The sequence below is a fragment of the Camelus ferus genome, chromosome 16 (assembly GCF_009834535.1).
Source record: "Camelus ferus isolate YT-003-E chromosome 16, BCGSAC_Cfer_1.0, whole genome shotgun sequence".
Taxonomy (NCBI): domain Eukaryota; kingdom Metazoa; phylum Chordata; class Mammalia; order Artiodactyla; family Camelidae; genus Camelus; species Camelus ferus.
In genome coordinates this window covers 41,675,531-41,690,463 of record NC_045711.1, presented here as the reverse complement: position 1 = coordinate 41,690,463, position 14,933 = coordinate 41,675,531, and the positions used below count along the sequence as shown (strand labels likewise).

Genomic DNA, 14,933 nt, shown 5'->3' with positions numbered 1-14,933 from the left:
TGGACAGGCCCTGCACCTCAGAGAACGTGTGTTCGTCCCATTCAGGCCAGGTCCTGGCAGGAGTGGGCATCAGGCTGGTGAAGAACGAGGATTCTGGTGCCCACGGTTGGAGGGGACAGAGAGAGCCCTCCCAAGGGCTGGTGGGCACAGCTCCCTGCCCCCGCTCCTCCCAGGATCCACAAAGGCTGGGGTCGGGCTGCAGTGGCCCAGCCCTCTGCCTGACCCATCTGTCTCCACAGCTTCTGCAAGGGACGGACGTTGCACTCGTTTGTGAGGGACCCCAAGACATCTCTGGACATCAACAAGACCAGGCAGATCGCCCAGGAGATCATCAAGGTAAGAGGATGCCTGGCTGGTGCCAGAGCTCCTGGCCAGCCCATGCAGTCTGCTGTATCAGTGTGCTGGTGGCTGCTCTGCCTCTCCCTTTAGCAGGGGCACCTCAAAGGTGGGACCCCATCTCCTTCCCTCTGTCTGTGTCTCCTCTGCTGGGAGCTGGACACCTGGGAGAAACACGGCAGGCTTTAAAGACAGATGCCCTGAGTTTGAATCCTGGTCACGCCAGCTGTGTGACTTTGGGCAGGTCGATTAGCCTCTCTGAGCCTTGGCTGCCTCCCCTATGAAATGGGGGATACCAGCATCACCTCCCTCATTGGACTGGTGCAAAGGTAAAGGGGGACAGTCCACAGAGAGAGCAGGGGGCCTCAGGCCAGCTCTTGGGGAGAGTGTGTTAGAACTCATGAAGGTTTGGGGTTCAGTCTTAAAGTTTCCAGATCTGTTTCATGAGCACAGGTCCTCAGGCTCAACTCAGGCGGCCTTTTTTTTTTTTTTTTTTTTTTTTGTGGTGGTGGTGGGAAGTTCATCTTTTTAAAGGAATTAAACTGAAATGAAAGAGAAGCTTGTTTATTGCTTTATTTAGCAACAGACAGGCCCAGAGAAACACTAGATCACTGCTGGATAGGGCTTCCTCTTTCCTCATTCTTGTTTTGGCAGAAAAGTTTTTCCCTGACCAAGATTTTGTCCCTTTCCTGTCTTCAGTCTTGCCTTCTTTTCTCGTTTCTCCCTCCTTCCGTCCATTTTGTGTGTGTGTTGTTAGAAAAGAAAAGATAAAAATCTCAGTGACTTTGACAAACACCAAGGTTTCCACGTGATGTTGTCATGTGGCTAAACTAACGCATTGAATATTTGCAGCCCCCAAAGCCAGAGTGCCCCACGTAGGCCTTCACTTACAGTCTGTCTCATCGCAGAGGTCGGAGGGAGCTGCAGGGTCATACCTGCTGCGTGATGTCCCCAAACCTCCCAGGCCCTGCTCCCCACTCTCCCCGACTCCCCTTCCTCTCCCGCATTATTCTCCCTCCTTATCATCAGGACACTGGGGGGTCCTGTCTGGTTGCTGAGTTAAGAGGAGTCAGGCTGAGAGTCAGGATAAAGGAGCCATCTGGAAGATTCCAGGGCAGAAGAGAAAAGTTACCCAAAGGTTTTGGAGCGCCGGAGCCGGAAGCTGCCTCTCTGCTGGCTTATTTGGTTTTCACCATCCCCCTTCTTCTGGAAACTTCTAAGCCACTTCCTTTTGTGCTTATCTCTGATGTTTTGAGGCTCAAAATACACTAACAAGGGCCTGACCATTGGTTAGAGGGTTTGCAGGGGGCCACTCTGGAAACATGAAATTATGGGAAGAGAGGAGAGTTTGTGTTCCAGACCCGACACTTCCTGTCTTGTCTCTTTAAGCTAGCCGTTTGAGGCTGTGGCATCTATTTAAATACACATGGCTCAGAGAGGTACAGTGACTTGTCCTTGGTCACACAGCTGGTGCCTATTCAACACAATGTGGAGTCTTTGGTTCTCTTTGGTCACCGGGGAAGGCTTGTGCCTTGGTTTGGTTTGCGAAATGGGCAGATATTTTAAGAAGGATTGTCTTACATTTGGGATGGAATTTGGGGAAGGAGCAAGTCACTCTTCCCTGCTTCTGTGGGGGGATGACAGTTCTCAGCAGGCCTGAGGGAAGTGGCCACAGTGGACCCCGCACCCTCCCGTCTTGCAGGAGAGCATCTGCCTTTTTGTAAATTCTTCTCTTGGGCTGAGCTCTGACCTCAGCTGTGTTCACTCTGCTTCTGCCTCACAGCTTCCTAATGTGGCTTCTTGTGTACCTCCCTCCCCTTCACCCCAAGACCGCTTTAAAGGCTGGGAGATCTCTCATGTATGAAGCACCCTTAATGTGGGAGATGGGGAGGTGGATTTACATGTGCCTCATCCCGAGCTGGCAGGGACAGCCATTTCAGTCGTGGCATCTTCTGTAGTGCCCCCCTCCCCATTCTCAGGAGCATCAGGGTACACGGGAGTCCAGGGGTTGGCATTAGGAGGCAGCTTTGACCTCAGATGAGATGGTGCCTGCATCGGTCACCCACGTCCCCTGCAGTGTTCAGTCCAGTAGAGGGTTGGTTAGAATCACCCACCTCCGCCCTTCCACTTGATGGATAAGGAAACTGAGTCCCAAAAGTCATGTCCAAGGCCACACAATGAAGAGTCTGGGCTGGATTTCAGTCTTAGCCCTGGACAACTTCTACCACAGCACAGACAGTGGGACCACCTGAACTCGGGGCCTCCCTCTGTGGGAACTCCTCACCGTCCCCCTACCTCACCCCCCAAGCCCTTGCCCAGCCTGAGGTAGAGGCCAGCTGTGCAGAGCCTGATAGAGACCCCGACCACTCGAGTCTCCCCAGACTTAACCCGGAGGGTACCATCCCAGTGTGCCTTTATACACTCCCAGACCCCAGCTCCCTACCTGTCACCCTTTCCACACCTCATCCAAGTATGAGGTGGATGCTGGGCAGCACGGTGACAGGGCAGGAGCACAGACCGGCCTGGTCCAGATCTCAGCAGTGCTGCTTAACTGCTGTGTGGCCTGGGGCAAGTGACCTCCCCTCTCTGAGGCTTGGTTTCCTCCTCTGAAATGGAGACAGTCACACCCCCTAGGGTTGTGACTATTAAATGAAGGCCTTGGGTGAGGGTAGAAGCCTGGACCAGGGTGGAAGCCAAGTCATCGCCACTCACCCACCCCCCCCGCCCCTGATGTGAGGCTCACTGTCTTCCAGGGAATGGGCTACCTACACGCCAAGGGCATCGTGCACAAAGATCTCAAATCCAAGAACGTCTTCTACGACAACGGCAAAGTGGTCATCACGGACTTCGGGCTGTTCGGGATCTCGGGCGTGGTCCGAGAGGGACGGTCAGTTGGCCTTGGGAATCTGGGCAGGCTCGGGAGGCACTGGGCGGTGCCGGTGGGCGGAGGTCCAGCTGAGGTCCGGGCGCACTGGCCACCTGCTGCTGGAGAGCAGCCTCCCCGTAGCAGAGGCCAGGCTGCCTCAGTCCTGCTTCTGTGGTTCTGGTCCAGGATCAGGTTTGGGTGACAGGTGCCTCGTAGCCCTTGATTCTCAGGCTGACCCCCTTGGAGGCTGGATCCCCTCACCCCCATCTTCCCGGTATGCTCACTGACTTGGGCAGGGGACCAGGGTTCACGGCCACATTTTGAGGAAGAGTGTCAGGTTCTACTTCCACAAATCTTGAAGGGGTAGGGGCAGGGAGAAAGGCTTCTCCCCGCGCATCTGGCCCCTGGGAGAGAGTGCACAGCCAGGCTGGAGCGCCAGCCCCAGACCAGGTTGTGAGACCCACAGGCAGATCTGATTTCAGGCACCTTCAAGTGCAGCTCCCTGTTCTTGGCCTGCTTTCCTGGAACAACATGGTTGTCACTGCACCGTAACATTCCCCTTGGCAGGTGCAGGCCCAGCATGCTGGGTGGTGGGCCAGCCCCAGGGCAGGGATGTGTCAGGCTGACTGAAAGTCCTTGCCCTTCTTGGCTTCTTGGCCTCCAGGCGGGAGAACCAGCTGAAGCTGTCACATGACTGGCTGTGCTACCTGGCCCCCGAGATCGTGCGGGAGATGACCCCCGGGAAGGACGAGGACCAGCTCCCGTTCTCCAAAGCTGCTGACGTCTATGCGTTTGGGTGAGGAGGCCCCTGGCGTCCCTCCTCCTGGGGCTCTGAGGCTGAGAGTGGCCGAAAGAGAGGGTCCCGCTGGCCATCGGGGGCAAGGGGAGGGGTGCTTCTAGTCTGGCTCACCCGCTTCTCTGGGTGAGTGACCACATCCTTGCCCTTCTGTCTCCCCTCCTGTACAGTGAAGAGGACAATGGTGCCTCCCTGGTAGGGGTGTTTCATGAGGACTAAATTAGGTCATCGTTATAAAATGCTTAATTCTGGGTGTCATTCTCCCCTGTTGCCCTGTGAGGACGCTCACCAGAGCCACCCAAGAACTGTTCCTCCGGGAGACCGGGGAGTCCCGCCAGCCCGCCTCTAGTGCCCCTCAAAGAGCTGGGGTGCTGACCGATAGAAAAACAGGAATGTCAAAATGTAATGGGAGCTGGATATATAAAGCTTTCTCTTAGCCGTGTTAAAAAAGAAAAGGAAACAAGTGAACTGAATTTCAATAATATATTTAACTCAGTATAGCCAAAGTATTATCATTTCAACATGTAATCAAAATAAAAAACTAAGGTGATGGGGAAGGGTAATGGCTCAGTCATAGCGTGTGTGCATGAGGTCCTGGGTTCAATCCCTGGTACCTCTATTAAAAATGTAAAAATAAAAGAATTTTTTTTAATTTTTAAAAAAAGAAATTAAGGAGATATTTTATCCCGCAAAACTTTCAAAATCTGGTGTGTGTTTTACCCCTCCAGCACACCTCAGTTCCCCTCTCCACATTCAGTTACTTGTAGCCCCACGTGGTGGGGTCTAACGGAGAAGGTTCTGTCCAGGTAAGTCGAGAATGGCAAGGAGACAGAGGGTCTGAGTGAGGGCCTCACCCCATAATCTCTCAGGGTATCCTCCCCTCGGTCTTTTCCTGCCCTGCCCTTTAACTGTCACTTCCTGAGCACTTGTGTGTGCCAGACCCAGGACTGGGCATTTGTGTCCCTCCTCAGACAACCGTGGACATGGGCGTCAGCCCCACTGAGGTTAGACGGTTGTACCAGGATCTCTGTTCAGAACCCAGGTTGCCTCCGACCTCCCACCACAACAGGAGCGCAGGGCCTTGGGTCCTCGAGCCCTGGGAGGGGTCACGGCATTCCCAGAAGCCTGGCAGGGGAGGAAGGCTGGAGGAGGATCCTGGGTCCCCAGGCGGGGCTCCTGGCACCACGGAAGCCCAAGTCCCCATGTGTGCTCACGCCGCGTGGATGGTCTCCACAGAACTGTTTGGTATGAGCTGCAAGCAAGAGACTGGCCCTTGAAGAACCAAGCTGCAGAGGCCCTGATCTGGCAGATTGGAAGTGGAGAGGGCATGAGGCGAGTCCTGGCCTCCGTCAGCCTGGGGAAGGAAGTCACGGTGAGCAGCCACCTGCTCCGGGAGAGGGAAGCAGGGCTGGAGGCAGGGGCCGGCACAGCACCTGGCTACCTTTCAAAGGGTGTCCTCTACCACCTCACTGTTAACCTTAAAAAAAAAAAAAGACAGACAGAAAGGAAATAAAGGTTTGATTGGATTATGAGATGAGAAGATAATAAACCTGTACCTTACTTACAAGAAAGAAATAATCACTGCACAAAGCACAAACACTGGGGTCACTGTAGTATCAGATCTGTCTCCTTAATGTGTTTTTTGACCATATGAGAACAAATCAGTTTTCCAAGGCAAATTGTTTTCAGAATGCCAGATCATGATACAGTTGCTGGCCTCATGTGACTGAATACTGTTAATGGTTTCTCTGCAGTGCAGTTTGTCACTTCCCTTCCTTGGCACAGTGACATATAAAGGCACCCAGAGGTCAGGGTTTTCCGTGTGGTCGGTGACAGCCATGTGTTCTGAATCAGAAAGGCCTGGAGTGGATGTGTGCCCGTCGGGGGTTTGCTAAGCAGCTCCAGTAAGTGTCTGGGCAGCATAATCACAGAAGCATCTGGAGGCACCACCTGGCACTTGTCCAGCTGAGGAGCTAACTAGGCTGTGAGCTTCCTGTTGAAGTCCTGAGCGGTGCTGGCAGGGTCGCCCTCTGCCCAGTCGTGTGAGCATCTTCTGCCTGGTCGTGTGTGCAGGCCTGTCAGGCAGTTCTCCCGAATCGCGAGGCTGAGGGATGTGCTGTGTGCTTGCGGACACTGGAGAGGAGGCAGCAGGATGCCAGAGTGAGAAGGGCTCTGCCCCGACTCAGAGCAGTCGGGAGAGCTCGTCCTCCTTGTCGCTCTCAGCCTCCGTTCTTATAAGGCCAAGCCTCCAGCCTCCGTTGCAGCCCCGCCCTGCACGTGTTCCGAGCATCTTGCGTTTCACCTGTCAATATGCTGTTTTTTACTTTCCACTCTGAACACCCATTTCTGATCTCTTTCCTGTGATCTGTTTCCTATTTAGCTTTATGAGTGTTAATCCAGGGAGGTTGGAGAAGGAAAGAGGGGAGACAGGCCCATACACTTCATTTTAACTAGGAGTATGAGCGCACTTCTGAAATTCAGTTATTTCTCAGCCCTCCTCCAGCCATGGCCAGTCACCTCAATGTCGGCCGGAGGGTCGGGACCACAGCTGGGGGTTCTGGGCGGGGGGCCCCAGCTGTGCTCCCCTCGCTCCCCGCCAGGGCTCACAGCTTCCCCCACTGGCTCACTTTGCAGGAGATCCTGTCCGCCTGCTGGGCCTTCGACCTGCAGGAGAGGCCCAGCTTCCCCCTGCTGATGGACATGCTGGAGAAACTGCCCAAGCTGAACCGGCGGCTCTCCCATCCGGGGCACTTCTGGAAGTCTGCTGAGTGAGTACCCCTCTGAGCCGAGCTCACAGCCAGGTGTCTTGGAGGGCACTGTCTGCTCTGTCTGCCTGAGACTTTAACCTGGGAGCCCCCAGAGCAGGTTAGCCAGACTAGTCCCCTCGCCCAAGGGATACTGGGATTCTGTTTACCACATTAATTTTAGGGACTCTTTTATAGGCTAGTGTCTCTACTTTTCCTTTGTGAAAACCTCCACATCACTGTTATCAGCCCAGTGCTGGTGCTGGGCCCAGGCTAGGCCCCAGCAGGAAAGTTCTGCCTAGGAAGGGACCAGGGCCAGGGCAGGGCCAGGTGGAAGTACCAAAACCATCAGAGCAGCTGTTGCTTAAAATGGCGCAGAATCAAGACAGAGCTTTCTAGCCCCAGATCAGCCTCCTGTTACAAGGCCACATCGCCTGCCCTACAAGCCCATCCCCCTTCTGTTTAATCACATAACCCTGTGCACCCCTCGGTGCGGGGTGGCGCCTGCTCATCTCTCCTAAGCTGGCTCATTCCCTTTTCCTTTTGTCCCCTGGCACTCTTGCCAGAACACTCAATAGCAGACCTCAGCCCTGCCTCTGTGAGCATCTGGACAAGTCCTTCCTTGTTCCCGACCTCAGATTCCACAGCTTTACAAAGTAGATGGTGGGCAAACTTGCCAAGGGTCATGTGGGAAGTATTTTAGCTTTGCAGACCAAGGGGGGAACACGGGTGACGGTTTCTGTCACCGGGATTTGCGGTGCACCCAGCAGCGTGCAGCGCGATGATACCACCACTTACAGTCCCTGTCACGATGGCCCAGCTCTGCTCTTTGGTGCAGGGACAGCCGCAGATCCACTCACTCACAAGCTGGCTGGCTCTAGTAAGAGGTTACTTATGGGTGCCGAAACTGGTATCTCATGTAATTTTCACAGGTCATGAAATAGTCTTCTTTTGGTTTTTTTTTCACCCCCAACCATTTAGAAAGATTAAAAAAAAAATTCTTAGTTTGTTGATTGTCTAGAAACAAGACGCAGGTCACACCTGGCTGGACTCTTGGACAAGATGAATGGCTTTAAACGTTCTTCTAAGGTGAAAGGCACTTTCTAAAAGTGAAATCTTACACGGACCTCCAGCACATAGAACAGATAATGTCGAGCTGCTCCCAGGAGAAGTGGGGCCGAGGGCCTGTCCACCCCCGATGCCCAGGGTGGCCCCTGGAGTAGCACCTGGATCTCACACTCGCCCAGGAGTGTGGTGGTGGCAGCCTCCCTTGTTAGAAAGGGCCAGACAGTCAATATTTTAGGCTTGTGGGTCATGTGGTCTCTGCCACATGTCCTTCGTTTTGTTTTTTTACGTTTATTTTTTTTACAACTCTAAAACGGTCCAAATTTCTTTGTGGCCAGATGTGATTTACACCTAGTTTGCCAGCTCATTTTGAAAACAAACCAAACCAGGCGTCAAGCTGCAGGTGAGGAGAGGCCCAGCCTGGGCCAACCCAGCAGAGGATGCACACAGGAGAGCTTGTTGAAGAAATGTGACAAATGTGGCAGTTTAGGCCAGTCGCAGGGACAATCTGGAGGAACGGCATTTTGGGGGGAGGGGGTGCTGAACCTTATCATGTAACATTAGATTCAATATTTTGCACTTAAGATGGGTCAGAGTCCAAGACAGATTGTGGGTAATAGGATGTTGCCATGAGAGGCATGGGTTTTACCCAGCCGTTGCTGACTGCTGCACCACACATGAGGAGACAGGCCAAGTCACTGTAAGTCCACGCAGCAGGACGCTGTCTTGTCACCTCTGATTCTCAGTGCCTAGCGCCGTCCCAGGGATGTAGTAATTGCTCAGGAAATATTGGATGGGTGAGGGGATGAAGGAGGGAGTGACTACGGCATGCTGAGAGCCAGGAAAACACACCTCTTTGGGTGCCCAGATGGGGCTCTCTGTCCACTCGGGAGCTTGAGGAAGGGTCTCCAAAGAGAGGGTCATGGGAGCTGGATGTTGAGAGGAGCTGTTCTGGCCGAGACTGGAGCGGAGGTTCTCCTGGACTCGCAAGAAATTCAAGGATCTGCTTTGTCAGACCTTGGGCAACTTGTTTAGCAGACCAGGCCCTGGTTTCCTCGTCCACAAAAGAGAGGGGGGTGCTTGGGGAGGGGTGCTGGCCTTCAGGAGGTGACTCCAGATCTCCCGAAGACCGCAGAGTCCCACTTCATCTCACAGGAGGGAAACTGAGTCCCAAATGAAGGCTGTTTCTTGCCCACAGTGTTCAGTTTTAGTCCCTTCAAGGAAGGGATGCCAGCCCACCTGAGTCTGTGTAAAGCTACTGTTCATAATTTTTATTCCACACATTCAAGTCTCTAATTCTCATTTTCTCTTCTCTGTTCCATCGGTCTTGTTGCCTTTCTTTTTTTTTTTTTTAATTTTCGGGGGGGTGGCGGATGCGCTGGCCTGTCCTGTCATCTCCTCCTGTCCCTTCCATCCTGATTCCTGCGGCCCCTTCCCCCCCCCCCGTCCACCCTGGTGCCCACCGCCATCACCTGCTGGACTGCGCTCCTCCCACACCCGGTGAAATGGCTGCGGGGCACTCCCAGTCGCTGGCGGAGCCGCTACTATGGGAAAGGACGTTATGGTCACCTCGACTTTAAGAACAGCTGCCCAGTTCTGGAGGAATAGTGTGTCTTCTGCTGTTTCCCTGATTCTCTGCCTGTTTGTGGTGAACCCTTTGCCCATCCTGCTTCCTGTCCTGTCTCTGCACCCAGCTTCCCCATCTTGGCGTGTTGTATTCCCGGAAACCAAAGTGACATTCTGGCAGCTCACAGGGCCACCAGCCAGGGCCCTGCAGGCTCACGTTTCTCTCACTGGGCTGAGAGCAGACCCACGGCTTGTGGCAGGCCTCCAACCACACACAATGGCTTGTCCGTGGGTGGGAAGGAACTCACATCACTGGTTCGAGTCCCCAGGGTCCCCTCTGGCCAGAGCTTAAAGAAGAGAATGCAGGGAGCAGAAATAGCTCTGAGATGATGGTCAGGGGCTGAGGGGCAGTGGACCTGCTGGTCAGCCTTGATACAGAAGTCTGTGACTGTGTCCTGGGGGGGTCTGGGGGAGGTTCTTTGTGCCAGGCTCCCTTCCAAGTTGGTTCTGCTGCCAAAGCCTGGAATGGAGCGGGGATGGCCTTTTCTCTGTCTGCAGGAAAAGAGGGTCCCCTGCCGTCTGCCCTGGCCGGGCCTCTGCCACACCCCCCCTGCCCCCTTCCCAGGGGATCAGGTTCTGACGCTGCTCTCCCCCCTTCTCTTTCCTTCTGTAGGTTGTAGGCCTGGCTGCCTTGCATGTACCAGGGCTTTCTTCCTCCTAATCCACCCTCGGCACCGCGACTTCTACTCCAGCTCAAACAGCGATGCGGGCACTAACCCGGGGGACGCGATCGCTGCTGCTCCAGTCTTCTCTCCTGAGACTTCTTTTGCTTTGTTTGTTAAAACTGGCCCTCTCCCCGCTCCGCGGCCCGCGTGTGCCTGAGTAACTGCTCTCCGTGGAGGGTCCCCCTAACAGTCCCCCCAGAACCACCTCCCAGGATGTGACTTCATCTCTAGTGCTTCTTCTGGGGGGTGGTCCTGTCCCCTACTAACAGCTCAGTGAGAGAGATCCCCCCACTCCCAGCACACTGGCTCCTTGTGGGGTGTGTCCCCCGGACAGGGGGTGGGGTTTTGCTTGGCTGTTAACCCACGGGGATCTTGTCCAACAAGGAGTGTGGAATGATTTCAGAGCCGCCCGAGCCAGTTGCCTCTGGAGGGCTGGGTTGCAGTGAAAGACATCAGCTTGGAAGGGCTGTGTCCTCAGCCACATGCTCGGAAAAGTCCCTAAGCAGGGAGGTGGCCTGTCTCAACAGTTTCACTATTGAAAACAAAGCTCTGTCCTCTCTCCCTGCCGTGTTGCTCCCCTTCCACCTGCCCAGTGTAGGCAGGAAGTACCAGACCCAAGTAAGCGTTCAGCAGGAGGGTGTCTGGCAGGTCGTTCAGTGCTTACCAAATGCAGATTCCCGGGTTCCCAGCCCTGAATCCGGGTCTCTGGAGGCAGACACTGAGACCCTGCATTTCAACCTGCTTCTCAGATGGCCCCGAGACACCCCAGCGTTTGAGGACTATTTCTAGGAGCACGCGATGCTGCTCTCAGTGTTGGGGACTGGGCTTCTCTTTCCTCCCAGTTCCACTCAGAGCAAGGCCTTTCCTGGGCTATAAATGAGAAAGCAGTTCTGATGAGCCCCCTGCAGTTACGGGGTGTGCAGGGCACTGGTGGTTCCAAGAGGAACAGCGCTACACAGGAGAGAGCATAGCCGAGACTCAGCCCCCGCGGCCAGGGGTGACCAGCAACCGTTCTGCCGAGGCCTTTGGCCGGGTCATCATTCCCACTTCTTGGTGGGGCTGGCTCCTCTGCTGAGCTTGTGGAACTGGCCTGCTTGGTAGCTAATGTTGCCCTAACTCTGATCGAGACCAGCGGGGCTCTAACCCTTGTTTTTGTTCCTCTTTGCAGCATTAACAGCAGCAAAGTTGTACCCCGGTTTGAAAGGTTTGGCTTGGGCGTCCTGGAGTCCAGTAATCCAAAGATGTAGCCAGCTGTGCAGTTTCTCTGCTGACATATTTCTTCCTTAAATGTTTCTAAAACATCCAAACCACCACCACGACAAATAAAACAACACTCTTTGAAATGCCAGCCACCCTCCTGAGTGCTGCAAACCAGGAGCACAAGTCCTCGATGTAGACTGTTCGTCCACTGAAGCACTTGGGTCCCCAAGATGGAGCCGCACCTGCTGTTTCTTAAAATGACGTCACCAACAACCCAACCTGTCCTGATGGACAGCAAATGTTTACACGTATGTTTCTGCGGAGTTGGACTTAATGTACAATAGGTAATAATAAAAACGGTCCGTGCCGAGGTCGCTGGCACTGTCGGCCAGGATGGCAGAACTGGCCGTCCCCTCTGGAGGACCCTATAGGCAGTGGGGAGCCCACGCTGGGCCAGAGGAGGAAAAGCATTGTGATTGTGGCTGTTTTCCAGGTAGGACGGGGGACCACAAGGTGTGACCCGGCCGCCTCGTTGGCCCTAAACCCCGTTCATGGGGGATCTCCGTCTGCAGGGTTCTCCCTGTCCAATCGGAGGGATGCTGTCCCTTCCTCCTCTTGCAGAGGAAGCCCTGACCAGTAGCTTAGCTGGCTTACGAGGGTCAGGAGTTTGCAGAGAGCTTGGGTTCACTTCTGACCCCTGTAATCCAGTCTGTCCCTGCTGGGGAAGCCGAGACAGATAAAACCCAAATAACATCTGGACTGATCCAGTAGTTAGTTCCTAGTCAGGGTTCCCACTGCCTGTGGAGATGTTCCTTTCACGAAGCCCCCAGAGAGGCACCCAGGAGATGGGACTGAAGGACCTTGGCTCTTTAGAGACGTCCCAATTCCTTCCTTGGACCCCAGAGCTAAGGCCCCGCCGGGCAGCTACATAGTCCATGATGGCTGGAGGCACAAGGACAGGGAAGGTAATGAGGGAGAAGCAGCAGGCAGCAGGTCCCTGAGCCCACCCTCCCAGCCACAGGGTGCCCTGGCCCTTTGGAAACCCATCATCAGTCATGCCAGGGTTTGGGAGCTGCCCGCCTCTTCTGCCCCACCTTTTCTGTCCCCCAACCCCTGCCCTGTTGAAACCCCTTAGCCCGCTCCTGACGCCTCCACTGCCCACTTTTGGATCTCTTGGCAAGGGTGGGAGGCATGACCCCCCACTTTATTTAGACCCACTAGCAAGCCCGCAGCCTTCAGAGCCTTCTCGGGCCGAGTCAGGCCGTCTGCTTGTGTCCATCTGAGCCGGGGTGGGGCTGGGTTTGGGAAAGTCCGGGATATGGAAGTGTCCTGTCTGTCCTCAATAGAAGCTGGCACCTGAACAGGAAAGTTCCAAATGGCAGAGGAGCCCTCCCTTCAGTGGACATTTTGTTGTATCAGGCTCCAAAGCCAGAAATGACCAAGGGAGGTGAAGGTGCAGAGGAGGTCAGCTTCAGATCTCACATCCATGCTGAGCCGAGACAGGAGGCATGTGGCCCTCCCACGCCCTTCATCTGACCCAGCTAGCCAGGTTCCCCATCTCCCAAGCCTTCCCTGGATTCCATCCAAATCGTCACATGGGATGGGCCACTCTGCCAGGAAGCTTTGGGGCCACCTTCCCAGCTCCAGGCCAGGCACCCCTCGGCCGGGCCCCACTGGGTGGGAGGGCACAGCCGGGCAGCAGCGCAGGGTCCCTGGGCCTCCTGGTCAGGGTGCAGGGAGGAGGACAGAGGAGCTGTAAGCCAGCTGGACTTTGCTGAGGGGCTTTTCTCCTCTGTGGGATGTTTCTCCCCATCAGCCTCTCTGGTGATCTTCCCCCAAAAGCCACATGGTGTGCGACCCTGCCTCTGGCTGTCAGCTCCTCCCCCACGCGGTGATGCCTTCCCAGAGGTCTGTTTGTGCCTCTCACCTGTCCCTTGTGAACCCCAGCACATGCAGGTGGGCCCAGCAGTGGGACGGCAGCCAAGCAAGTCGAGTTGGGCTCAGCTCTCAGAAAGTCAGTCTGGGTTTTGTTGTTTCTTGTGCACGTCACACTGTTGGGTCAGTTCGGGAAGCTTTCACTGTGTCTTGTGCAAGTGCTGGGGGCCGGTGGGGGGGGGGTCACAGTGCCCGCTCTGAGGGAACCCTGAGGGTGGAGCTGAGGGACTGGGGGACACCCCCGCCCTCGCCAGGGCACTGGGATGCCTTCTGCTCTCAGCCTGAGCCTCTGCACTGCCTGTCATGTAAGAGAAACGCTTGAGGAACGCTCCCCCAGGTGGTCCCCCTCGCCCTGTCTGTTTAAGTGACTGTGAATTGAGACATGCTCGCCCTTCCATGTGCTCTCCGCGTCTGCCTTGGAAACACAGGAAGGAGGGCAGATACTGTGAATTCAGCCCTCACAGCCAGCTGTGAAAGGGATGGAGAAGCTGGGAGGCCTCCCAGGTGGGAGCCTGGGGGCTGCGGAAGTCCTCGTGGGGTCTGAGAATGGAGCCCAGGCTTCAGCCCATCAGCACCCCCTCTGACTCTCCAGCTTCACCTCTAAAGCCCTCGGGTCTGTCCCCATTGTTTTTAGCCACCAGAGCCGCAACCCGTGTGTCTCCATCCTACTCGAGGTATTGAATCCTAGTGACTTCCCGGTCAGTCATGAGCGCATGGAGCTACGTTGACCCCTCCCTGTCACCAAATCAGCGACGTGTGCAGAGCCTGGAATCCCTCTGCCCTCTTGTGGCATTTCTTTATGTGATCCCCAAGGGAAATGGTGTGCCTTGTCAGCCTAAGGCGGTGGCATTCTCTGTGGATTTGGGGGCCAGGTGGAGATGTAAATGTGAAACCAGTTAGAGAGCTCATGCGATGCTCCTGCATCAGCCAGGATTTCCTCTGTGTGTGCAAACCCAGCGTCTTCTGTGGCCATGAGGCACACACTTGCTTTTTTGAATGTGATGTAAAATTTGTACAGTAGAAGTTTTTATATTTTCTATCAACTGCATTTGTCTTCCAGAAATGCTATTAATTTAAATTAAAATGGTTAGTATTAACAGACGTGCGCTATCAGTTTTTTTTTTTTTCTGCCACTGGCAAGAACATATCCTCTGTGCCTAGCCCAGCCTGGGTGTCTGGAACCTGTGAATAAAATTGTACCATGGTGTCTGGGGCTTGTGTCTGCTTGGGTCAGCTCCAGATGAGTCTGGGGGACCACTCAGATGGATGGCGTGGGAGACTAGGAGGGGAGGGGGCAGGGTGTTTGGACATCTTCTGGGAGCTCCTTCCAAAGACAGAAGTTTTACCTGGACTTCGAAGGCATTTCTAAGCAGATGGATGACTGGAGACAGAAGAGCATCAAAGCCCATGACGCATGGAGGGAGGCCTTCGAGCCTTCAACAGTGACGGCCCGTGAGCAGACCCAGAAGTGGTCAGTATCTCTGCTGCCTCATGGAAACCTTGGGGGATTGGGGAGGGGTCATGTATCTAAATCTTATTTCTAGGAGCCTTTCCCTGCTGGGTATAGAGAGAAAGGTACTTGGGCAATTGGGGTGAGCAGAACACATGGAGGCAAAGGGAAACCAGCATTCTCTGAGCCAGGGAGGTGCTACAATCTACACACCATCTCACCTTAATCAGGCCCTCACAGCAGCACCACA

At 54.8% G+C, this 14,933-nt stretch overlaps 1 protein-coding gene across 8 annotated transcripts in view; it reads left to right on the top strand.

Moving 5' to 3' along the window:
• The window catches only part of KSR1 (kinase suppressor of ras 1), a 133,878-nt gene extending 119,440 nt beyond the window's left edge, over positions 1–14,438 (top strand). For 5 of the 8 annotated variants that reach the window (XM_032457654.1, XM_032457653.1, XM_032457659.1 and 2 more), the window contains 7 exons: positions 240–336; positions 3,090–3,223; positions 3,867–3,998; positions 5,235–5,370; positions 6,633–6,766; positions 9,334–9,414; positions 11,267–14,438. In XM_032457654.1, the coding sequence (XP_032313545.1) occupies positions 240–336; positions 3,090–3,223; positions 3,867–3,998; positions 5,235–5,370; positions 6,633–6,766; positions 9,334–9,414; positions 11,267–11,345 (793 nt within the window). In that variant the 3' untranslated portion in view covers positions 11,346–14,438. The other 3 variants (XM_032457656.1, XM_032457655.1, XM_032457657.1) reach the window with 2 other exon arrangements.
• The last annotated feature ends 495 nt before the right edge of the window (positions 14,439–14,933 follow it).